At 37.4% G+C, this 25717-nt stretch overlaps 1 protein-coding gene across 5 annotated transcripts in view; it reads left to right on the top strand.

Annotated features, from left to right (window-relative positions):
- TBC1D5 (TBC1 domain family member 5) overlaps positions 1-25717 on the top strand; it is a 308217-nt gene that overhangs the window by 249690 nt on the left and 32810 nt on the right. For all 5 annotated transcript variants that reach the window (XM_030445412.1, XM_030445410.1, XM_030445409.1 and 2 more), the window contains 2 exons: positions 3265-3542; positions 14010-14173. In XM_030445412.1, coding sequence (XP_030301272.1) covers positions 3265-3542; positions 14010-14173 — 442 coding nt within the window. The remainder of the gene's footprint in view (positions 1-3264; positions 3543-14009; positions 14174-25717) is intronic.

Here is a 25717-nt window from a genome sequence, read left to right as displayed (position 1 = left end):
TGTCTTGGCAAGTATCTAATGTATTGCTTATTTTATCACATTTTTTTTTAATATTCATATATTTGTTTCTCATCTCTCATAATGGCTACTTACTGAAGAGAGAAATGCCTATGAATAAGGCTTGCTTAAAACAAAACTTTTTCATTTTAGCAGAAAACTGCAGAGATTGAATCATCTTCCCACTGCTAGTTTAAAAATACACCATTCACAGTCAGGGTCAATGATGCTTATTGTGATGGAACAAAATTGTTTGCTTTACAGATGAAATTCACGTCTCCTTGATCCTCGTATTTTTAAACTGATGCCTTACTTCCAAATGCATCTGCTGATAACTCTACAACATAATCAATTGGCATTTTTCTTGTAATTGTTGTGCATGTCTGGTACATTTACATGGCAAAAATGTAGACATTGATCCACATTTAATGGCTGTAATCATCCTTTGCATTAATATATCAGACTTTGAAATGGTAAAAAATAGATGCATTCTTATTTTCCTGAACTTTTAACATACCTCTTGCAGAGGTCTAGCACCCCACTGTTGATCATTTTCTGAAACTGCAACTCAGAGAAACTACACAATGAATTTTTCTTTAGAATACCTTGACAAGAATTCTTATAGCATCATTATTCATTTTTCGTGTATGTGTTCTGAGCTGATCATTAGCAATGTCAGCTCATAGGAGAGCCAAATCACACGTAGATATTAGGAGTTATAATAACTGTGCTTTCTAATTCTGAAATAATTATAAAACATTATTGCACATTATTGCTGAAAGCATTTTTTCATTCATATTTCAGGCTTAACAGCTTAAAGAAGATTTTTGGTATTTATTGTCCCTGTAGTGAGGTTTCTCAGAAAATCTTTCCAGCCACCTGAAAAATGCAAATAAACTAGCTTCTCCTGCTCTACATGTATGTTGAAGCAGTAAATTAAACAGCACTGAAGGAAAGCTGATATTCTTTATTAAGCAAAATATAGTCAGAGAAAAGACACAAGCAGGTGGATACAAGTACACGAGCCTCTGTATAAGCTTTGTCTCCTGAGCCTGTGGGCCATCATGATTCCAGTGATGCAGTTAATGCAGAGCATCCAATGGCTTTTTTGCTTGGGTAGTCTGCCAGAGAGAAAGATTTTCTTCCTGCAAATACCATTTGTGTGCAAAGCAAGATATTTCTTTTTACCAATTGTCAAGGCTCTAGACCCAGAGACAACATCAAACTAGAACACTATGTGAAAGCCTTCATCTTCTTTCTGAGAGAGAGTGTTTCAGGTGAAAGAGTGATATATACCACCCCAATCTTGCTGATTAGTTTCAGTAAACTGGGGGAAAAATATGCCAAATATAAGAAAGTTTGGATTCTGAATCTCAACCAAGTTATTACTAGTATGACCCCCAAAATCAGTGGTGTAATTAGGTTCATTGTGAACTATTGATAACTGATTGATACCTACCAAGACAGCATTTGACATTTCTTCTTCCACCTTCGAAGCTAAAATTTTTGTTTTCTTTCTGAAATGGAGATGACATTAAATATAAGTCCCTGTGATGGAATAGAAAAAAAGCCCTTTTTATTCCTTAAGTGTTTCTACTGTACCTTGGGGAACTGATTAATGACTGAGTCTGTTAGGTAATAGCAGAGTAAAATTTAATAGCAATAAAATTGTACTATGTCCTCTTCTTTAAAATTATTAGGACCTATTCAGTTTGCTTTTGAAGCCATGTGGGACTCCTTCAATAGTATTTTATAAATGCAAATATGCTGTAGTGACTTTGTCAGTCATTCTCAGGTGGCTACAGAAAGATTTCTTGTAATAGCAGCAGTATCAATAGAATAGGGAGACACAGGAACATACTTTGATAATTATCCAGCAATCATTCCTTTCCAGCTTCCATAAACTGGAAAGCAGCACTTTATCCCAGTCTCCATACTGCTGTTCCTCCTAAAAAATGCTAAGTGTTGTCTTTCTTCATCACCACTATATGGCAGATGGGCCTCATACAGCTTGGGGCTGTGTCTCATGAGTGTGCAGGCTCACATACTTTGTTCTGCATTCTCCCATTTTAACTGTATCTATTCTGAGTCTAAAAACTCAGCTGTTGTTATTTTTTGGATATGTTCTATATGTATGCGAGTCTTTATATTGTGTGTTCTAAAAAAAACTATGTGGAGACAAATAAGGAAATGATATGAAAAGCAAGATCAAAATTACTTTTCCAGGTGCCTGCACAACTTACGAGTCACCCATATTAATTCATTTGTAATTTATTTTTACTTAAAACATTGCAAAATTACTTTTTCCTCAGTACAGTGATTGTATTGTTTTCAATTCCATGTATTTCTTCAAATTTTTAAAAGACAGCTATTTATATCACCAAGGAACAGATCAGTAAAATAAAACCTCGGAAGTGGAAAGGTCTCTGATTTTGATAAATTTATTTGAAGGGTGATTCAAGCATTATAGAAAACAGGAAAACACTGCATGAACAAATAAGCATAGCTTTGCTAATACCTGGGTTATGTGAACACTCCTGCTGGGAATTAGAAGCTTTTTAGCCTCTTTATATTAAACAGATTAAATGGTTCGACAATTTCTTCATTCTTAATGTTGCATGTAACTGAAGTGAATTAAATAGCCACTGCAGTTAAAAGTGAAATGTAGCAATGATAAGGATCGTGGCCCATTATATGTGTTATATCCTGAAGCCATTCTTCAGCCAAAATCACTCTTGAAATCAGGAATCCTGGTAAAAAGTGAAATGACTGGTCTGCACAGAATGTGAAGTAAAAGCAAGAGATACTTAGCTCTGCCAATGCAAAAATGCAGGGCTGTTTTCCTTTTGAAAGGTATGTTAGGGTCTGAGTTATTTTAAAGATGTAATAGAATTTAATCTAGAAGAAGTAAATATTAAAGCAGTTTTTGAATGAGACGTGCAAAAAGTCAGTTTTACAAAGTTTTCAATGCTTTAGAGCTTGAATTGCTTTTTGTCACAGTTTCTTTTTTTCATTTAAACTGCCAAGTTAAGGAAATTGGTACAAACTTGTTTGGGGTTAGTCAAGGAAGAGGGCCCCAAAAAAACCTGGTCTGCTACTGGTTGGGAAAAACTCATCACATGCAGTCTGTGTGGTTTCTGCATATATTTCTGCAGTAAAACACTCTCTGTGTAATCCTCAGATCTTGGATCATTTCCCCCCCTTTTCGGTGAACTTTGCTATGTCTGCCCAAACCTTTGTGCTGATTTCTTTTCTTCTTTTTCTCAGCGCCAGTGCTAAGGCTGCCCCACTGAACATTAACAAAGTCTCCAACAGCTTACTGAATTTTGGCCGGAAGCTCATTGCTCCAGCTATGGCTTCAGGCGGGGCCGTGGGTGCTCCTGCCAGTGGCAGCAGCTTCCCTCCCCCTGCAGCACCCACCAGAAGTGCAGCAGAAGCCCCTCAGCATCATCACCACCACCAGCACCAGCAGCACCAGCAGCACCAGCAGGCACAGCAGCAGAGGATGCTGAAGTCCGAGAGCATGCCAGTTCAGCTGGGAAAAGGTAAAGGTGATACCTGTGGCAGTGCCACCACAGAAGGAGGCTTTGGCATACACCTTAGGGACTGAACCTTGTGTTGATTTTCTCTTGATGGGTATGTATTTGAAGGGAACAGAAAAGACAGACTTGCATTAAGCAGGATGCCTGTGCTAAATACAGCAGCATAATTGCAGTGTAATAAAAATTCAGATCTTATCTCAAGGCTGTACAAGAACTATAGAAAGTTTGGAACGTTGCGAAAAATATTTCCTAGAAATTACCCAGATATACCAACAAACTACGCTGGTACTATAAACACCAGCCAGTTAATTTTGCAGTTTTTTAAAGACACATATTTTTTACTGTAAGACTAATTTTGTATAGGTTTTTTTGAAGTTACTGGCATAAGTCTCATGCATAGCAATATTAGCAAAAGATGAGCAAAGAAAGTTATATCAATTTGAGTAACTCTTAATAAACAAAATCTTGCTCCCTTAAGTGTGGAGCTTATTTGAGACGTTACTTGATGAATAACATGTATTTCCCTTTTAATAATTCGCGATGGCCCTCTGCACTTCCTGTGTTTCATAAATACTATTTCTTTTTCTTGAGCCTTCTTTTTGTATTTCTCAAGAGCAATTTATTCAACCAACGGAATCACAAGCTCAGCTGTGGTAGTTGTTTTCTACACTCTGACAGGGTCAAGGTGTGTTACTGCATTTCATCTTCAGACAGCCAGTGGCAGTATGTGCTTTGCTAGGAGCATGTAGAGCAGCGCTGCATCTGCTGCCTCTAAGTACTCATCCTAGTTATGGTTATCCTAGTTATCCTAGAACAGTGGTAAGTTTGAAGTCTGTTGTTCATTGCCCTGAACTATCACATAGTATTGCATCGTTTTTTTAACCAAATTTAAAAGTGTAAGAGAAACGAAATAACACTTTGTAAATAAAGTCAGTGTCCTGACCTATATGGTCCAAAGTGGTCCATTCATAATGGATCACATCCCCAGCAGACACTGAGGGAGCAGAATTTAGAGTCACAACTGTTGTCTTCAAGCAGAGATGCAGTCACTTCTATAAGGTCCGCTACAGCTGCTTGGCAACATCCAGATGTGCAGCTTCTCCCTGAATCCTACTGAAGTCTCAGAAATTGTTCCACGAAGAAAGGGTTTTACAGTTCCCAGTGAAACTGAAATGCAGCGATTTCTTTGGTGCACAATGGCATCATTTGATTTGTAGTTACTAGTGCCATCTATAATCCTGTTTGCATGCCTGCAAATTCTGTTCACATCAATGGAAGTAAAGTCAGGTGTGGAACTAAATAATTTCCACAACTCCGGGCAGGCTCTTTTGTTTGCTTTTTAAAATAGTTTTCCATAATTTCTTTGTCACATTACCATTATTTTATCTTTTATCAATATGAAAAAAATGTGAAATTTGAAGCAATTTAATTGGTAGAACACATTATGGTTTAATCTTGATCTAGCTGGTCAAGGATGACCCTGTGTTCACTTTTGTGTGCCAAATAACAGGTTGTATCATCCAGAAATATACCCGGCACTTTTCATATAACAATCAGAATAAAAAAAATGTAGTTATGGTTGGTTATTGTCACATACAAACTGCACATACTCCTGTATCATCAGGAATATGGAGATTCGGTAAAGTTAATGAGAAATTACACAAATTTATGATGTGGGGTGCAAAGCATTTTCATGGTAAGACTAAATAAAACATACTGCAGCACTTCAGTTCCCACAGCTTCCTCTCACCTTATTCTATCTATATTTGGTACACTTGCAGAAGTAATGTAAAGACAAGACAATGTAAATACACTTTTTTAATCAGTTAGGATGACAATGAGTTTTATTTTACTTATTAGTGCTGTGCTTGTTGTTCCCAATCTGTAGAGTTATCAGCATATTGCATGTAGTTGTGTAGAAATTGTGAATGACAGCAGCTGAATTCATTTGCAAGTACTATAATTAGTAGTTTTCAAGAGATTCCCAAATTGCTGTGAAAAATGTAATGTCTCTTAAACAATGCCCAGTGAACCTTCTTTGAAGTTCAAATGTAGGAATAGCTTAGCAAAAAGTTTCCCATTTTGCAGTGATGCTGTGTCAGAGGCAGGCTAAAAAGACCCTTTTGAAGCATGATGCAGGAACTTTTTTAAACAACTCAGCACCATCTCCATCACACCTTAAAAGTGATAATATTTATTAGTACTGCATTAATACAGTATCATCACCTCAAGAAAGTGGTGTACAGCTTCTCTGAGAAGCTGCAGGTACTTCTATCCCAGACTCTAATATTTAGGATTTGTCCATAGCTAGAGAAGGTCTACTCCCACTCCTTCTGTTTGTGCTGAAATTTTCAAGTAGTTTTTTACCTTTTATACTGTTTTTTTCTTTTTTCAAACTCAGCATTCTGCCCTCCCTTTTGGGTATCTAAAATCTACTTGGCATGGTCTGTTACTATAAGGCTTCTAAATTATTGTCAGTAGTTGTCTTATGTTCCTGTTCCTCACTGTGTTTCAGGTCCCCTCAACTTCCTGGAGCCTGATTATTTAGGTGAGGGAGACAGAGGCACAGATTTAGGGTTTACATGGATGGACATTTGCACTTCCAGTTGATCTAACATGCACAGATTTTCAGCTGGACACTATAACAGATTGAAGTGCTGTAAATCTGAGAGGCACCAAATCAGGAAAGGAAGTTACCTATTCTTCTCATATCTTTTTAGAACTTTCAGAATTTGAATGCTCTAGTAGGGCACTAAAATTAACATGTAGAAGGTTATAAGTGTGAAAAGATTAAATGAATTGCCTGATGTACTTTAAGTGTGCAGAAGTCCTTGGTGGCAAAATATCTTGCAGGACTGGCAAAATAATCCTACTCCATCTTTAAAAGTTTTGTTTAGACAGTTAGCACTCAAAAACTGGTAACTGAGGGGTGTCATTTGTGCTGCCACTTCCAGAGGTAGCTTGTGCTGTGTCCCAGATGATGGATGGTTAGTTTGCATGTGTGCTTTGCATAATCTGCAGTAGTTATTTTTCACTCCAAAGTTTTGATACTTCATGAATTTCTTTAAGAAAAAGCTTATGTAATTTAGAAAATGTAAATGGAGAAACAGCAGACTAATATGAAAAATAATAATTAAAAAAGAAAGTTATTACAGCCCTGTAATTCTGAGTCTTCACAAATCACAGTTGAACAAAGTATCCAAACACCTAATTGTAAATTTAGTTCTGCCTAGTAAACCTATTCTGCCCATTCTTTGGACAGAAGAACATTGGGTATCATTACTGATTACTTATTCAAGGTAGCCTGCTAATGGAAAAGGGATTAAAATATTCTCTTGGTCCTACACAATAAAGGAATTCACTGGCACAAAGGTGAAATTCAAATCCTGAGTTCATTGCATTGTTGGTTGACTCTGTTGCCTTGAAAGAAAAAAATATTGATACTGGAAAAAAGCAGAATTGTTGCCCTTTGCATTATACTGGATTCTTGAGAATTGAGAAACTGGATACTCTGATTACCAAATGGTAGCTTGTTACCAGAGAAAAAAAACAAAAAACCCACAACATTTCTCTTCCACTTCTTCCCTAATAGTGCCAGATACAGTTTTCCTTCTAGGTTCTTTCAGGCCCAAAAGGCTTTTGATTTGAATGCCACTTTATCACAAGGACACATTAGAGGACCAGATAGAAGGTGAAGTTCTGCCAGAACTGTAATCAGCTATATGAAGTTTCCAGGCTATTATTTGCTTTTATGAGTGAATACTTCTGCAGTCCGTGTTGTAACATGAAGAGAATTTCCACACTCACTGAATGTGCCCTTGAGAAATTATCTTTGTATCTAGAATTACTGTGTCTAGAAAATGAGTACACTCTTTCAGAGGGAAAAAGAAGTTATCCCTACTTAAGGCAGAACTGAAAAAAAATAAAATACAGGAGATATGAATTGACAAATGCTTTTTTCCGTTTTCAAACAAATACAAATATACATATTCTTAAGTAATTATGAAAATTTGGTGACAGTAAGAATATGATGTTCCCAAAGTAGGAGAATGACACTGTCGGTGTGAAGGAACAGAAACAAAATGGGCTTGATTGTTTATTTTATTTCAGATTTCAATATAATCAGCCTTAAAACCACTGCGGTTTTGCACAGGTCCGAACGCAGCGTGTAGTGCGCGAGTTACCCCTTTCTTTTTGCCTGCTTTTACACCACTCTCTTACGATGTCACTTGTGTTTGAAGCGGGATCTTCCAGATTTAAAAAAAATAATAATATTGCAGCTCTTTACTCCCGTGAATTGTGTTTGTTGGGGAGAGTTTCTAACGCTGTTGTTTGTTCCCCAGGCGAGGCAGGCGCAGGCAGCGATGCTGGGGCGCCGGGCCCCGGGCAGCACCCCCTTGCCCTCCCAGGTATGGCTGCCGTGGGCCCTGCTGATCCTGCAGCCCTGCTCGCTGGCTGCACAGCCACCCCCGCGGGTTTTTCCATGCGTGGCATCTCCATTCATTGTCCATCCACCGAGTGGCACTGTTGTGTCGAGAGAAAAAAAGACAGCTTCCCTCCATCACTCCCTGACTGTGCGCCAGAGTCCCTCATCGTAAAAAATGTGGATTTGTCTTGTACTTTGTAGTCTGTTTCACACTTTGTCAGGGGGGGTGATTCGATCATCGATGTCTCTTTTGGTTGAGTAACTTCTCCTACAACAACGGGCTGAGAGAGTTAGGGTTGTTCAGCCTGGAGAAGGCTCTGAGGAAGCCTCATTGCAGCCTTCCAGTACCCGAGGGGGCTATGGGAAAGCTGGGGAGGGACTTTTTGCAGGGACATGTAGTGATAGGATGAGGGGGAACGGTTTTAAACTGAAAGACTGTAGATTTAGATTAGATCATCAGAAGAAATTCTTTAGTGTGGATAGGTGAGGCACTGGAAGAGGTTGCCCAGGGAATTTTGGGTGTCCCCTCTCTGGAAATGTTCAAGGCCAGGTGGGGTGGGGCTTGAAGCAACCTGATCTAGTGGGAGGTGTCCCTGCCCATGGAGGTGGCTGGGAAACTGTCCCTTCCTACCCATATAATTCTATGATCCTGTGATTCTGTGATACTTCCCTGATGTTATACTTGAGGCAGGTATTTTGAGCTGATCATCTACTTTAATGCACTTGACTAAAAGAAGCTTACCTGCCTTGGCCTGAAATAATAAGCATGCAGATTTGTGTGATGAGGTGTTTCGAATAAATTTTAAAAGTACTGGAAGCCTTTGTTCCAATTTCAATGTTGGAGAAAAAGGGAAACTAATTTATCTGAAGTTTAAAAGTTTTATAAAACTCGCATCGTTCCTTTTGCAAATTTTAATACTCTACATCCTGACTACTGGAAATACAAAGTAATAGATGAGGAGATCTGAATGGTTTTAAATTATAGATTGTGCCTTACTTCTGTTCTTGGTATCTTTGTCCTTACTCTTCTTATAACTATGAAAGCTGTTCTTTTCCTCTGTAGGAACCAAACAGAGAATGAGCCATCAGTTTGGTATGCCTTTTGTGCATCTTCCTCTGACTTTTCCTCTGTTTTAGTAGAAACCTCCGGAGTTCATTATTATCTCTCCTATAACTTAACTCAAGTGTAGTAAGACCTGCAGCTTGCTTTTCTTTCCTTATAAGTCTTCTCCACTCCTCTCATCATCATCTTTTACTTTATTATAAGTCCTTGTCATTGATCAGGTTACATTTAAAACTTCCTTCTTCTTTTCAACACATTGCATGCCTTCACCCTCTGCCCTGCCAGCAATACCAACCGTTTAGTTCATTTTCCCACCACCACATTCACATATTTTCCAAATGGTTGTGAGATAGACCATTTGTAACCCTGGGGTCAGCCCTGGGATCTTTTAACAACATGCAAGTAGTGAGACAATTAGAAACCAGGACATGAAGGTAACACTGCTCCTTTTTCATAGAATCATAGAATGTTACGGGTTGGAAGGGGCCTCAAAAGATCGTTGAGTCCAGCCCCCAGAACTGGATGTATTTTTAGTGCATGAAATCTTCTGCATCATTACTGTGAACTATTTATGCATGTTAGTGTGCATATATACAATTTTCAGACATCCCATGCAGTAATGTGTTCTGACTACTGCCTGCATCAGGCATCCTTAGCTGTTTGTTCCATGTGCCTATTGAGCATTTGATTTCCATGCTTACAGTTTCTTCAGCCTTTTTCATACAGGCCTTAGGACCTTCTGTTATGCTTTGATGGTCAGAGATTAGATGTTTCTAATCTTCTTTTAACTAGACATAATGTGTTTATCTGAGTTTGATAGAGTAAGCAAAGGAAAATGAGAGTTTAGATTCAGTGATATTGTCAGATCCCTGATTAAGCTGCTTAAAGGAGGAGATGAGTTTGGGTAGCTATTAACTGTAGTATATTGCATCACTTCATACATTTTTAGTCCACGTGGAGGGTAAGAGTTCTGCTGTTAAGGTACTGAGTGAAGAGAAAGTACATGCACTACTTCTCAAGAAAGATGTGGAATCTTTAAGACATACTAGACAACATCTTGTGTAATCCTTCCAAGATCCTGAAATCTCTCTATTGGTGCTGCAGAAGTTATGTGAGGGTTGTTAATGACTCAGAAATCAGTGCAGGCTTAATACGTCTGAAAGGCTACAAAATGGTGACTTCAGGTGACATCTTGCAGCAGTTCCACTAAACTTCTGTATTAAGAAAATGATAGGTGGTTTTTCTCTTACATTAGGGAAAATATATTTGATCGGTGTGACTTGTCTTCCAGCTTTCTTACTTACAGTTGTAAAAATGATGACTCCTCTGGAAACTGGAAGGTCTGTTACAATCCAAGAACTCTGCTTTATAACTTCCAACACACTGTAATTACTCATAAGTGCTCTGTCTTGCTTAATTGTTAATTGCATCCCCAAATAATCTGTGTCACAGTGCTCTTCACAGGGTTGGAGCCAGAATAAAAATTTAGTGTTTCCTAGTGATAATTTTCTTGGATTTGCAGAAGGATCAGGAGCATCCTAAGTTTTCCTCTTACCTGGGTATGAAACATAGAGGAAGCGTATTTTTATCACTTCTGTCACACTGGATCACTATCTTAGTTTCATTACATGTTTTATTGCTATTATTTTTCATCTTCATTATATTTTATGCTACATAAGAGCCAGATTAGTCAAAGCTCTGGATGTTATTTAAGCAAATTCCCTTTTAGGGGAGTGGTATTGTTTTGCCCACAAAATACCAGCTATACATATTTATCTTGTTTGGTTCTGCAATTAACTGCATATTCCATTCCTCTAAAATGTGATCTATCTTTTGAAGTGTAGCTCTTTAGTAAGCAATATGGCAGTGATAAGGATACTTTTATGTATTTTAAATTTCTAATTATATTTTGGACTCCTTTCCTTAGAGTTTAAAGAGAGAATGTAGAAAAAAGAATCCTTTCAAATAGTTTTCTATCTTTTTACCAAGCTGTATTATTTCATGTTCCTCAAATATGTCCTTCTCTCAATGTTATCTATGAGTTTACCACATAATGTACTTTTTTGCAAATGGGTTTAATAGTGGGTTAAGCACAAGCCATACAGTGGAGGAGAATGTGAAAAACATTCATTGCTCTTTGGGGGGTTTTTTTGTTTTTTAAATCTTGACCCAGTGTGGAACATATCTTTGTATTAGTAGGATGGAAAAGATGGCCAATTTATTCTGATTTATACATTACAAACTGTTTTTTCGTTGCACTTTATTCTGCCCACTAAGAAGATTATTTTTTTTTTATGTTTACCATTTATATTGGCTGATCTGGCTTAGCTGCATTTTTTTCATAAATGCTGTCTTTATTTGCTAAAAAGTGTAATTTCACCCATTCCAAAGCTATTTTTAAGTTTTATGTACTGTAAAACTACACTTAAATTGTAAATTGCTACTGTGAAATGCATAAAAGGTCTCCTTCTTACATAAGGGCAACTGTAAGGATAATGGTGTTGCCAAGTGACATGATTTTATCCTAAAATTAGAAATCTTCTAAAAAATTCTTGTGACTGAATTATTTCTGCTGTTTATCATGAGGTTTTATTATGAGGTAATTATTTACAGAACTTGAGATTCATCTTCACCTGCTTAAGGTGTATCCCATTTCTCTATAAAATGGGAAGGTAAAAGTTAAGTGAGATTTACAGCCTCCATCTCCTATACTTTAAGGAAGCTCTTTCAGACAAAGTGGTAGGTGGTACATGACTAGAGGAGGGCTGGGAAGAAACATAAAATGCAGTTGAATTAATTTGGTGGGAAGGAAAGCATAGACAAAGGGAAAAGCTAGAATAAGGAAGTTGCAGAAGTGGCAATTTAGAAGGGTCTGAAGAAGAGGAGGAGGCAGACAGAGGAAGGTCCTCAGGAGTATGAGAAACAGGACATAAAATGTTGGAGGGTCATAAGAGAGATAAATAAAATAAAGCAGCAGAGAATGAAGGGGAAGATCAGGAACAGTTTAAATGCCAATTTTCCTCCAGAAAATACTGAGAATACTAAATCCAGATCCTTTCTTGGATTTTGTCCTTTTTTAGTCTGTTTTGTCACATGCGATGTTTTATTCTTTGCAGGTTAAATCTCTTTGCATTTAACTGTCTTCTTGCTAAGAGGACATTCTAAATAGATCTGTATTTATTCCCTTAAGAAAATTGGTGGTTTCATGGGGCTGTGACTGTGCAATATTTGCTGCATAGGTCAAACACCACAGAGAATTTCTCTCAGGCTTTGTCCCCACCCAGCAAGTGACCAAGCACAACACTGCTGACTTCCATACCACCTGAAGGACAGTTAACATTCTGAATCTTAGGTGACTGAATTAACTTTCTGTGCGAGTAGATTTTGGTAGTTGTTGCCTTTTGCTTAAAACGTTTGATCTCAGTAGTGAGCTGGTCTCCTTTTTTATCTAAATCTGAATTTCTTTCTGTGTTTTCTGGAGCCTTTTCTTGTCTCCCATTTTCTTTGTCTTTTTGTTTTATTTCTCTAGATACCTGTGTCATGGGGGGAAAACTACAGGGATGAAAGTGGATACTAACCCATTCTGGAAAAGGAGTTAGTTTTGCATTTTTAGAATAGGTAGTGCATCTTCAATGACAAAACACAAAATACATTGCAAAGAGTGTGCAATAACGTGTGGCTGCCCTGTGAGTAAAACTGGCATAAAACTGGAGTAGCTCAGAGCAAAGGATGAACTACTGGCATCTGCAAAGGAGGTGGCTTCAAATTCAGTCAGTCTTGAAAAGGAGATAGAGCTCCACCCTTGACATCTGAATCATTTAATTTCAGGGGATCATTCTTGATGCTATAGCAGGTAGCATGAAATGCAGCCACAAAAAAAAGGTAAAGAAAAAAGGGAGAACATAGAAAGACTTGTCAAAATATCCAACAAGACAAGAAAATGAAAGAAGCCTACATCTGTAGTTTTATGTGCTTGCTGCTTTTTTTTTTTCATAACAGAAAATTCTAGAATTGCATTGTGTCATGGGTTGGCTTCCTCATAGACCTGTCTGCAAGGTTTTTTAAAACTAGCAGGTGTCCTAATGCAACATTTTCTAATGAAAGTTAATTTAAACTGGTGCATTAATTGCTTTTTCTCTGGAGCTCATTGAAGTAAAATTTTAAGTAAAATATTTCAAAACACTTCGTGGGCTTCAAGTGAAAGAAATGGTCCTTATCAAAACTGCCTGTCTGCATACAGCATCATGGTGAAACAGCCCAGGCATCTACCCTGATGTTTTAGCTGAGACAGTGGACAGCACTAGATTCTTCTGAAAAGATTCATCAAATGAAAATAAGTAACTATTGAGTAGCCTTCATCGAAATATTTGCTGGTGAAGATGGCCTTCAAATCTGCAGCATGAGAACTTACAATTTTTCATGCACTTAACTTCTTTCCCATTGTAAGTCTTCATATTGTTGTCTAGACACAGTGTCCTGCAGATTCTCGGAATCTGACATTCTTTTTTACTAACTTTCGTTGCTGAGTTTTTTTGTTTTGTTGAGAGAAAAAAGGTTTCCTTTGCAGTGTTGATGACATCAGGCTATTTTTTTCATTATGAGATGGTCCTTTTGCTCATTATGGAGCACAGAGAGAATTGTCAATCTGTGGATTTACAGTCTATATACTGAGATAGGATTTTTATAGATATGCATATATATAGTTTACCATATATCTCTATGCACACACTGTATATACACTGTTTGTGTATGGATCTATATATACACTAAGATTCTGTACTTTTCTGTCATACAAAAATTGTTTCATGTATGTTAGAAGAGTCCTTCAACCTCACAGTGCATGCTGACACACTCCAACCTTTCATTATGTGTTGGGATATCTGTGAATCTCAGTGGATGTCAATTAATCAAGGAAATACCTACAAGGAAAATAAACCTGCCCACTGATTAATTCTTTTCTTACTTTATACTTGCTTTACAGGCCAAAATTCAAAAAACATGAGCTCATCCCCAAGCATAGAGAGCTTGTCTGGAGGACGTGAATTTACTGGATCTCCACCTTTGCCTGCATCCAAAAAGGATTCCTTCTTCAGTACCATCTCCCGCTCCCGTTCCCAAAGCAAAACTATGAGCAGAAAAGAGTCGGTGAGTTCTTTAAACTTTTTAAGCTATTTTAATGTCACACTGCATTACTTGTTAGAGAGAATCATTTCTCTCGTTCATTAAGCACTTGCACTTCAAAATGCTTCCCTAAGCACACATTAATAGGAAAAGCAGAAGTAAGCTATTCCAACTTTTTCTGTTGACTTACATCTCCATTATGGTTTCCATCCCATAATCCTACCTAAATTGATACTGTGAAAATACCTGTTACCCCTGAGAATGAGGACGGAGCGCCTGTAAATTTCATTTTTTTGTTAGACTTCCCATGTTATCCTGAAGTTAATAAACAGTTCAGTGGGGAGCATGAATGCTCAGCAGATCCAAAAATGTCCATCTGTTTTCCCTGAAATTCCTTACTACATCAGAGGTTTCCCAGTGTCTGTAGCATCTGTAGTCTGCAGTCACAGTTCTATTTCTTCCATAGCCCTGACCTTCTATTTGGCCACAAGATACTATTATTTAAACAGCTTGCTTTCATCCGAGAATATCAGTTCCTATCATGGGTGTGTTCCAAGGAAATTCTCATCCCGTCAAAGATATTTTAAGAGCCCTGCTTTAGTAAGCCTCATATGTCATGGAGCAGAAGGATTCTCCTTTATTTGAAATACATTTCTTGTTGGTTTTCTGCTGATTGGTAACCAGTTACACAGTAGGTAAAAAAAGCTGCATTGTTTGCCAGGTGAAGGCACAGTGGGTTCCTCTGTTCTATTTTCACAAATATGTGCTGATGTAACTTCCTACTGATTTCAATAAGTAGGAATTTTAGCATCTGTATTATTCTATTACAGCATTATTCATGTGTTTATAGGTTAACAGTGTGCAGAAGTTTCATCTGAACTTATCAGAAGTTTTTTGTCTTTAAAGAGCAGAATCTTTAAAAGTCACATCATGTTTTGAATTTGGTACTTAAACTCTTCCAATGAAATGCACAACTTTTTTGGCATTTGTTTACTGAAAGACAGGGTTTAATTGTTGTTCCACATGTTTTAGTGTTGTCTAAAGAAAAGCTGTGTTTTGTAGTTAGTCTACAAGAAGCTATTATTTTGCTTTGTGTACATTTAAAACATATTGAATTTAAAGCTAAAACAACAACTTATTAGCTCTCTGCTCATCCTCATAAGTTGAAGAAAAATAAATACACCAATACTCAGTTTTTCTTTTTATATGGTTTAACAAGATTTAAATACAGCTTTCAGTTGCAACTATTGTTCAGGACAGAACTTGGGATGTTTTGCACTAGTAGAGTTTAAGAATAATGCGTCTTGGAAGACTTTTCCATTGTAACGTTCATACTCAATTAGATTCCATTAAGGATAAATATGTTTTTCAGGGAAACAATATGCAAAAATTGTGGCATTTATTTATTATTTTTTTCAAGGGTTTTGGCCAAATAAGTATTCCTTGGAACAGATTTGTAGTCCTTATGACAACCTTCAGTAGATTGGTAATAGAAAGAAACTAAGCAGAGTATAAATTTTCAAAATAATTCTTTGAACTGTGATACATACTTTTATTGTAGCATTTCATGATTAAACTGTTAGAAAAGATCTAAGGCTATCAAAATCTGTTTCCTTATGTTCAGTTTGACTGACCTCTAATATAGGGAAAAAGAATTTGTAGCAGCTCCAAGAGGAAAAGATTTGTTTAAATCTGTTATCTGTTGCTCAAGACAACATTTGCCTTTTGTTTTCCTGTAAATTTCATGATACCTGGTTTTCCCCATAGAGAATAAAACTCCAAAGAATTCATCCTGAGGTTCCAAAATAGTTGCATCAGATCACTTGAGTCCCCTAGTTCCTTCATTTACAGCTGTTTTCTGGAAGCAAAAGAAAACTTGAAAATATAATGGGTTCACGTCTTTGTTTTATTTATAAAACTGAACTAGTTTACATTTGTCTCTAATACTTATACAGATTATGTTGTTAATTATTGGGAAATTACCTTTTTTTGGAATATGGCCATGCATGAATCACTTTATAAAAAGATACTTTTTAAATAAATCATTCTTGGTGTAAGAGGTGAAAGAGTACCCACTTCCCCTTCATCTTTGTACTTCTAAGTAATGCCCTTCCCAAGCAGAGTGGAAATGGAATACATACATAAACATACACCCTTCATCATTGAATCAAAAAAGAAAAGTCATTTTCACAGACCAGAGGGCATTACTATAGCACTGTTGTGGGATCAACAGGAAAGTCACTGTTTCAGGTCACTCCTGTGTCCAGTTCTGAGCTCCCCAGTACAAGAGAGACACAGACATACTGGAAAGAGTCCAAGGAAGGGCCAGTAAAGTTCTATAGGGACTGGAGCATCTCTACTGTGAGGAAAGGCCAGGAGAGCTGGGACTGTTCAGCCTGGAGAAAAGAAGGCTCAGGAAGGGTCTCATCAATGTATGTAAGTACCTGAAGGGAGGATGCCAAGAGGAGGGAACCAGGCTCTATTCACTGGTGCCCAGTGACAGGACCAGAGGCAATGGGCACAAACCATAGATCCATATGAACTTCAGGAACACTGTGCTCTGTGAGGGTGATTAAACAGAGGCGCAGGTGGTCTGGGGAGGCTGTGGAGTCTCCATCCTTGCAGATATCCAAAAGCCATCTGGACACAGTCCTGAGGAACTGGCTGTAGGTGTCCCTGCTGAACTGGGGAGATGGACAGGATGACCTTCAGAAGTCCCTTCTAACTTCAACCACTCTGTGATTCTATGGCAGGATAAACTGTAATGTAAGTTGTCTACATTCTTTCTTTCTTAGTGCCTGACCAAGAATCTCGACTTTCTCTCAGGGACGTGTAATCAAAAAAGATACTCAATTTGATTTATTGCCTCTGGGAATAAGATGTGTGCATTTCTCATATTAAGGACTTGTTAAGCTAGTAACATTTGCATTATATTTAGTCTTCTAGATCTTTTTTTTTCCTCTCCAATGTAAAGATTAATGGAATGACTTTTTACTGATATTGTAAGAAACAGATGGCCCCTGTTTTATTTAGTTAAGGAAGTGAATCTACAGCCTCAGGGCAGAATGCACAACATCAGATCATGTTTTGGCAACTTGTGGCAGCCTGATGTTTTTTCATGTTACTGTTCAGTGGCCCCCCACTGTATGTTCCTTCAGGCCTAGCAAATGTGTTTGAAAGAGTCAGTGCTCAGTAGTGAGATGGTTCCTGACCTTTTTACATAGTTGTGGTTTTCTGGAAGGAGTAACAGGTTGCAGTTTCTGGAGCTGTCTTCCATTAATAAGAACAGGAACATTTAGCTCACAAGCTTCTGGCTGGTTAGTCTTGCTGGAACAAAGTCCTAGAAAATTCCCTCTCAAAGCCTGCTTACTGGCCTCTCCTTTTTGGCCAGATGGGGAAATTGGGTGCATCTGTGGTCCATTTGTTTCTCATTATGTTTCATTTACATCTCCAGCAACCATTAAGGATGCTCTACCACTCTTTTTGGCAAATAGTGAAGGCTCTTAGTTGTTGATTCAGGCAAATATGGTTGGCTGGTTTTAGTTTCTGGCAGAATATTCTTTAAATTGCTTTCACAGAGATGTGCCAGAGAGGGAACTGTGATTTGAACAATATAAACATTTTAAAACTCTCACAAAACAAAAGCAGAAGAAAAATGGTTTTGACTGAAAATAAAGTTTTTATTTGGAGAAACTAAGTTGTAATAATATACAATTATTTCTACATAAAGTGTTTCAAATTAAGAAACACATGTTATCTATTTCAAAAATACTTTAGTTGAAAAGTTCCCAAGAAGGAACTTTTTCTAAGGAAAATTGGGAGTAGTTATTTTCTTTTCTGAAATATATTACAAACATGGTCAATTAGAATCCTCATTTCTTAGCAAAAAAATCCTGACACAAAATGTCATGCTTCATGCTGGGTTTGCTTGCATAGACTTTTTAATTAAATGAAATTTGACAGCATATGCTATTGTCTCCACAACCAGGTAGAAACAACTGTTACTATGTGAGATGTTTGACTGATTTGAAGTTAGTTGTGAGTACCCCTACAGGTTAGAAAATTAACATATGCTATTATTTTCAATTAAATAAGCATCTGCTCTACTGATTTAGGAACCTGATTTTAGACACACAAGCTTGGCAGTTTTGCTCAAATAGAAGTAGTATAAAAAATCAGAGAGATAATAAATAAATAGTGAAAAAAAAATCATGCAAACAAAAATTCCTTTGAAGAACAGCATGCCTTTTGTACATGGTACACATCTTGGAGACCTTTTTTATTCCCATATATCTTTTTCCCTGATCATTGTTTTTAAAATCTCTTCAAAGGTTATAAGCAAAATAGTTGTCAGTCTGTATTTACCCATACCAAACATTTATTTGGAAGCACAAATGCTATGATGAAAGGTCCTTTTTTAGTTCAGCATCATAAAATGTGCACAGAATAAGTGAGCATCTCTGTACAGTAGCCAGTTGCCTGATCAGTGTGTTGGGTTTGTTAGGCCTAAAGTTAAAGACATGGGAATTGTTCTCAGAGCCATGAAGTTTAATGAACTTCAGTGCCTTAACATTTGACTGCAGTTAATACTAGAGGCATTGGTCTTCCTCTTTCTGATGTGATAGGCCAATTCCAATACCTGAAAAATTCAAGTTATTTAGGGCTTGTCTAATTTTAGGGACAGATGGAAATAATATTAAATCTGAGATGCTGCCAGAGTTAATAGAAAAACCTCTGAGGTATTTTGGAGATTATTCTTTTCTCTGTTGCCTTCCTTAGGCCCCCACAGCATGCTGCAACTCGAATGAAAGAGCCAAAACCAATACAAGGAAAGATAAGTTACCTTTTAGGGGTTTTGGTTTGGTTTTTTTTTTTACTAGAAATACTTTCAAGTTCCATATAATTTGGTAAAATGATAGCTGTATGCATGAGTGGCAGCTTTGAATCCTAATGCTCCTTATCTTCTTTGGAATGATTCATTTCAGTGAAAAAAACCTGTATTGTGATAAAAACAGGAAGTTAATTGCTTAGAATAAAAGATGAATAAAAATCCAAGTGGCTCTGCAGTGCTTTTTTCTTTCATATTATGAGCAATAAATGTGTATACAGAACAGATCTGCAGGGCCATTTGGAAGATTTTTAAAATGTCAATGTAAACTGCTGTCTTTCTCTGGTACAAGAGATTCAGATACGTGCAGCTGAATTTTACTTGCCAGTAATTTGAATGATATCATTTGAAAGATGGCAGTAAGAACTTTTAAAATTACTGTGCAACTGTTTAAAACTGCCAGGGAGAATTTTAAAACTAATAAAATCATGAATGAATGAGACTATTGGCAGTGTTTACAAAGGGATCAAAATTACTTAGGAGCCAAGAAATGTGATGCTTCACACCACAGCAATCATGTAGCCAGCAGCAGGTACAGGACTTGCTCTGTGCATCCTCCTGCCAAATATTAATCATCAACTTAATGCTTTAGCACCCCAGTGGCAAATGAGGATCTATGTTAGTTGTTTGAACTTCCCTTTTTTCTTTTCATTGGAAATCTCATCCTCTTCTTTTAACATAATGCCACAAAATTACTGTCTGTGAAGAGCTAAGAGACCTGAGCTGAACTCTCAGCAAAAGCATGGATGAGAAACATTTCTCTAAATCAGGCTATTGTTTTTGTTGAGGATTTTTTTTTTTTTTTTTTTTTTTTTGGAGTGAAAGGGGCTTCTGTGCTTGGGATATTTTTTCCCACTGAAATAAATTGTAAGTATGTGTTTAATAGCATGATTCTTATTTTTGTCTGTATTTGGTTAAAATGAGTCATTCCCTATAAAAACAACAAAACTGTAATCCTGTTCTTTTAATGATGTAGTATAAGGGGTGTATATTTTCAGTCCCTGCATAATCACTATTCTTAAGTTTTACTCTCCTTAAACTCTGAACAATGTAATCAGAGATTCTAAAAACCTAAATAATAAGATCCTGCTCTGGTCTGCATCCACAGTCATGTTAGGAATAATATCAAAGCACAAATACATGCAGCCTGAACAGAGAAGGAGTTAGTGAAACTTTTTTGCAACTGATGCTGACCAAAAAAAAAATTGAGTATGAGTTTAACAGATTGAAGCATGGAGCATGAACTTTATTAATTGCAAAACATCTAAATATTAATCATTCCAGATCCATATGCATTCAAGGATACTTACTGCATTGTTTCAGAGAGCTCAGAAATGATAAAATGGTAGGGGGGTTTCCTCTGGTCACACATTTCTTTTACATTTGCAATAATGGGCTTATTTATACAGACTTAGGGGCAGCAGTGCGTTTATCAGATAGGCAGAAAGCCCATCTGATGTCATATGAAAACATAATGGTGGAAATAGGATTCTCATTGCATATTTATTTACTTATAGCTATTTCTAAAATACTTTACAGCATATTATCTAAATTAATATCATAGTTTTGTAATTTAATAAGAACTTTTCCACAGTGATCAAGTCAACAACGTCAACAGCAGCACTGAGAGAAGCCTTTTATCAGCATAAAGGGCCATAGGCAAACTTATGTTGAAGGTATATAAGTCCCACTGCTCTTGTGTCTGCTTGAAAAGATTTCTTTCCATCCCTACTTTCTTTATTGCTAGGCAAGACCTTTCCCCATTATTCTTGTTTGTCCTCCATCTTCCTGCTAAGGAGAGGTTATCTGAGCATAGGAATGGTGTACAGTAGTGCTCCAGTAGCACTGTTGCTGGTTTCTAGCTCTGCAACAGTGAGGCTGATGCACCTGGAAGCTGTTCCAGTAATAGATTTGACTGTGGGAGCTGCTTTGGAAAATGTCCAAGCCCACGGTCCTTTGCCACTAATGTCTCCAGGCAAGGTGGGACATGGCAAACTAAGCTGACTCCGACAGCGTGACACTGGCAAATTGACTTTGAACTGTTTAAGATGGAAATTCAACAGCAGGACCTGGTGTTTAGAAGCTGTGAGGCAGAGTTTCAGCTATTTTGAGGGGTTTAATTGAAATGAAGTGGAATTGTCAAGAGGCTAGGAAGGAGATCTTCTGAGAAGCTCCATCTTTCACTTTCTTCCACATGTCACTATACGTAAACATTTATTGGTTTTGACAATTAATCAAATAGTTATACATCAACACAATGAAACAGATATCTTGCCTCAAGGTCACTAATCTTCTTTAAAATTATAAATAAATATTTATTATAAATAAGTATCATTTACCTTGTTGTCCTCATAAAACAGGAGGGCAAGGAAGAGGGACAGAGAGTTTAGATTGGAAGTTCTAGATTGGAAGAGGAGGAGAAATAGCCAACCATAAATTCTTGTTTCTTATATTGCAGAAAAACTGCAGGTACATAAAACTTTGTAATACATATGTATATTGATTTCACCCACTTAAAAATTTTTAAAAGAGTAAGGAAAACAATTTTTCTTGGGGCATGGCTCTCTTTGAGCAATGTTAACTGTAGAGTATTAGAAATTTGAATATTTCTGGGTCATTGGCTATTCTGAATCAGAATTGTAACCGTGTCAGATTTCTTGGGATTTGTTCACTGTTTTGGATGGGAGACGGAGATAGGTATAGAAGGGATGAATTTTTTTGTTTTTTCTTCCCATAGCTCGGGAAGTCATTGTGCAGTGCCATCCCTTTCTGTGTTGCTACTGAAACCACACAGAAGTCAGGATTGCACAAATATCCAAAAATATGTGCATTTGCAGGTGAACGGCTTCTAGCATTTTACTTTATTGATGGATTTGTCTTAATCTCATCCTAGCAAAACATTTTTATCTGTATTATAACATTCCTTTCTTATTTTTGATACTTGCTTTCAATCAGGGCCCTGCAAACCAAAGAATTGTTTCTTTTTCTTTGCAGTGTTGGTAGCATAGTCTGATTTAGCTTGGCTTCTACAAGTCACAATGTATATTTTGTTGGCCTTCCTTCCACCCTTCATTTTATTTTCTTATTTTAATCAGTTCCATTCCCTACCCCTTCCAGAGGGTTGTCACAGACATATCTTCACTAAAGATTATGCAGTAGCAGTTCTCTTTAAATTTCTAAAAGAGGTAATTCTTCTGAATTTACATAGTTGAGCAGAAGAGATTGCATAAAGCCTTGAAATGTTTTAACTTTGGCAGCAGTGCATTTTGAACCTGGACTTCTAGGATTAATTTCTACCTGATTTGTGCTTACTTTTATATCCACTGGTGGATTTTGACATACTGTACTACCAGCGAGCAGGATTTCTGTGCTGGAAAGCAACAAGTCAAAGCAATGACATTCCTATGCAACCTACCTCATACCATCCTGAGATTTTAAAAGCAGTCTCAATTAAAACACCATGAACTAAAACCATGAGTCACATTCACTGTGCATGCAGTTCAAAAGAGTTAAATCATAGAATCATAGAATCCTTGGGGTTGGAAGGGACCTCGAAAGATCATCTAGTCCAACCCCCCCTGCCAGAGCAGGGCCACCTAGAGCACTTCGCATAGGAACGTGTCCAGGCGGGTTTTGAATGTCTCCAGTGAAGGAGACTCCACGACCCCCCTGGGCAGCCTGTTCCAGGGCTCTGTCACCCTTACAGTAAAAAAATTTTTTCGAATATTCAACTTGAACCTCCTATGCTCCAATTTACACCCATTACCCCTTGTCCTATCACTGGTCACCACTGAGAAAAGCCTAACTCCATCTCCCTGACACTCACCCCTTACATATTTGAAAACACTGATGAGGTCACCCCTCAGTCTCCTTTTCTCCAAACTAAAGAGACCCAGCTCCCTCAGCCTTTCCTCATAAGGGAGATGTTCCACTCCCTTAATCATCTTAGTAGCTCTGCGCTGGACTCTTTCAAGCACTTCCCTGTCCTTCTTGAACTGAGGGGCCCAGAACTGGACACAATACTCCAGGTGCGGCCTCACCAATGCAGAATAGAGGGGGAGGAGAACCTCTCTTGACCTACTAACCACACCCTTTCTAATGCACCCCAGGATGCCATTGGCCTTCTTGGCCACAAGGGCACATTGCTGGCTCATGGTCATCCTCTTGTCTACCAGGACCCCCAGGTCTCTTTCACCTACACTGCTCTCCAGCAGGTCAGCCCCCAACCTATACTGGGACATCGTGTTGTTCTTCTCCAAATGCAAGACTCTACACTTCCCCTTGTTGAATTTCATCATGTTTCTCTCTGCCCAACTCTCCAGCCTGTCTAAGTCTCTCTGAATGGCAGCACAGCCTTCTGGTGTGTCAGCCACTCCTCCCAGCTTAGTGTCATCAGCAAACTTGCTGAGGGTACATTCTATACCCTCATTCTAGGATGTATCTGAATTTACTGTGCTAAAAATGTCTAACTTTGCTAAATGCATATTCAAAATAATAAAGATCTGGCAGTTGTGAAGATGTGAAAAACACAAAACATGTGTAAGGTATTTGGGAATATATAAAACATGAGGATATTTCAACTAGCACAGGGACACAGAAATATTGGCAGGCAATACTCAGCAGAGGAAATCAGTACATAACCTCTTGTTTTGCAGGAATTAATACCCAAAGGCAGTATCTGAACTTCCTTGCATCCTCCCAGGGTAATTTAATAATATCTGAAATAATTCCTATTTGTAGAAACATTTCACAAGTAGCAATGTTCTCAATGTTAAAATGACAATATATATTCCACCCCTGACTCTGAGATGCTTGGTGAACTTGCATCCAATAATTTCATAGCCCCTTCAACTTAGAATAAACTTTCTCTGAACATCTGCAAAGCAAAGGCCCCATGAAAACTATCCTAAAAATTCTACCTTTCCATTGACAATGGTTTGGTTGCTAACATGCTGAAACCACGTATATAAGACTGACTAATACAGCCATATTGTTTCCATGTCCTCCCCATATGTGTGCCTGGAGCCATCTGTTGTCTCTTGGCTTATACTGTTAACTCTGTTAGAGAAGCAGGGATTTTTTAATTTATGTTTGTACAGCACCCAGCAGAGCAAGGTCTTTGTCGTGATGAGGGCCTGTGAGTGATTCAGTTAAATAACAGATAAGTTAAACTAGTAAACGAAATAAATAACAACTTATTTTTAAAAAAAATCACTGTAATGCATTGTGTTTTCTGGTTTAAATGTCAGTATACACAGTAGTAAACTATGCTGGGCTGGCATATTTAATTATGGGGTTGTCAACCGACTTTCAGCTGTTAGGGGTTCAAGATTAAAAGTTTAAATCTTTTATTTAATTGTTAGATTAAAAAATGAAAACTAAGTAAATTCTAACAAAATTATAGCAGTAACAACTGCTTTTTACTCCAGGGAAATTTGCATAAAATTAAATGAGAAAGCGGTTTAGGCCATGCATCTGAATCTTGTTTGACATTTCAAATACTACCAAATATCCAAAAGGCATAGGCCGTGTATATTTAATGAATGAGCTCTGAAAACTCTTAGCAAGTCCTTGGCTTCAGGATTTCCTTGTATCAATCTCATTTTTCCCATTATTTTCCTCTACATGTTTCAATACTTCATCAGCAGAATTACTTTCTAATTCACCTTGCCAATTTGCCAAGATCTATGGGAATATTTCCTTAGTGCTCTTACTATGAATACAGAAAGAATTGAAACAGTTACTGGGCAAATTAATGTAGAAAAATTAGCTATTAACTACCAAAAAATACCCAGACAAGCTCTAGTTCAAGAAATCCCTGATCTGCAAATCTGTGTAGTCTGGGAGAGTATTCTGGGCATTGCATATTTATATCATGACATAGTTCTTTTCATTACACTTTACCCAACCCATCATTGACCAGCAGCAAACAAGACATCAGAGAGACTGAAATGTTCTGCCCACACAGTTCTGTCACTTGTTTTTTGTTTGTTTCTTATGCTTTAAATTGCAGTGTTTTTCCTTAAATACCTTAAGTAACTTTAAAGTCTCTCCATCTTGAAGATAGTTGCTTTTCCACTGCGCTTAACATTTGGTAGAGCAGCCAAATTAATTCATATTCAAGATTCAGCTTTAAGATGAATGGAGTTTTGCCATTTTGAGTGTTCAAATCAAAGAAGTGCTTGGACATACGTTGTTAAAACCCTTTGACAACAGAGTTTACTCTTTCTTGACTTTCTCCATAAGTATAACAGACAAAAATACAACCTTTCTCTCATTTCCTGAACAGTAAGACTTGAAAACTAAATGGCATTATGAAAGACATTTACAATTCCAATTTTGTGAGTTCGTATTCTGTTTTCCGTACTTTTTGTTAAGCTGCATATCATGTATTTGGGGAGAAAAAAAGTCTTTAAACTGGTAAAAAAAGGTTGAAGAAGAGAGGCTTCTTCCAAAACTGTATTAGCTTCAGACCTTGGCTGGTGTAGGATGCTTACTTCCAGTGTCCTTACCCATGCCCGCAAACCTTATTGCAGCTTGTAAAGTGATGAGCTGTAAAAGTGTAGGATTACAATGTCAAAACTGTAAAACTTTCTTTAATCTCTTCTTGAAGGTGCTGACCACTTTCAGTTAGTCACAGATGTTTTTTCTGAAGCAGTAAAATTTGATGAAAAACGGGG

The sequence above is a fragment of the Calypte anna genome, chromosome 2, assembly GCF_003957555.1.
Source record: "Calypte anna isolate BGI_N300 chromosome 2, bCalAnn1_v1.p, whole genome shotgun sequence".
NCBI lineage: Eukaryota > Metazoa > Chordata > Aves > Apodiformes > Trochilidae > Calypte > Calypte anna.
This window is presented reverse-complemented; position numbering and strand designations above follow the sequence as displayed.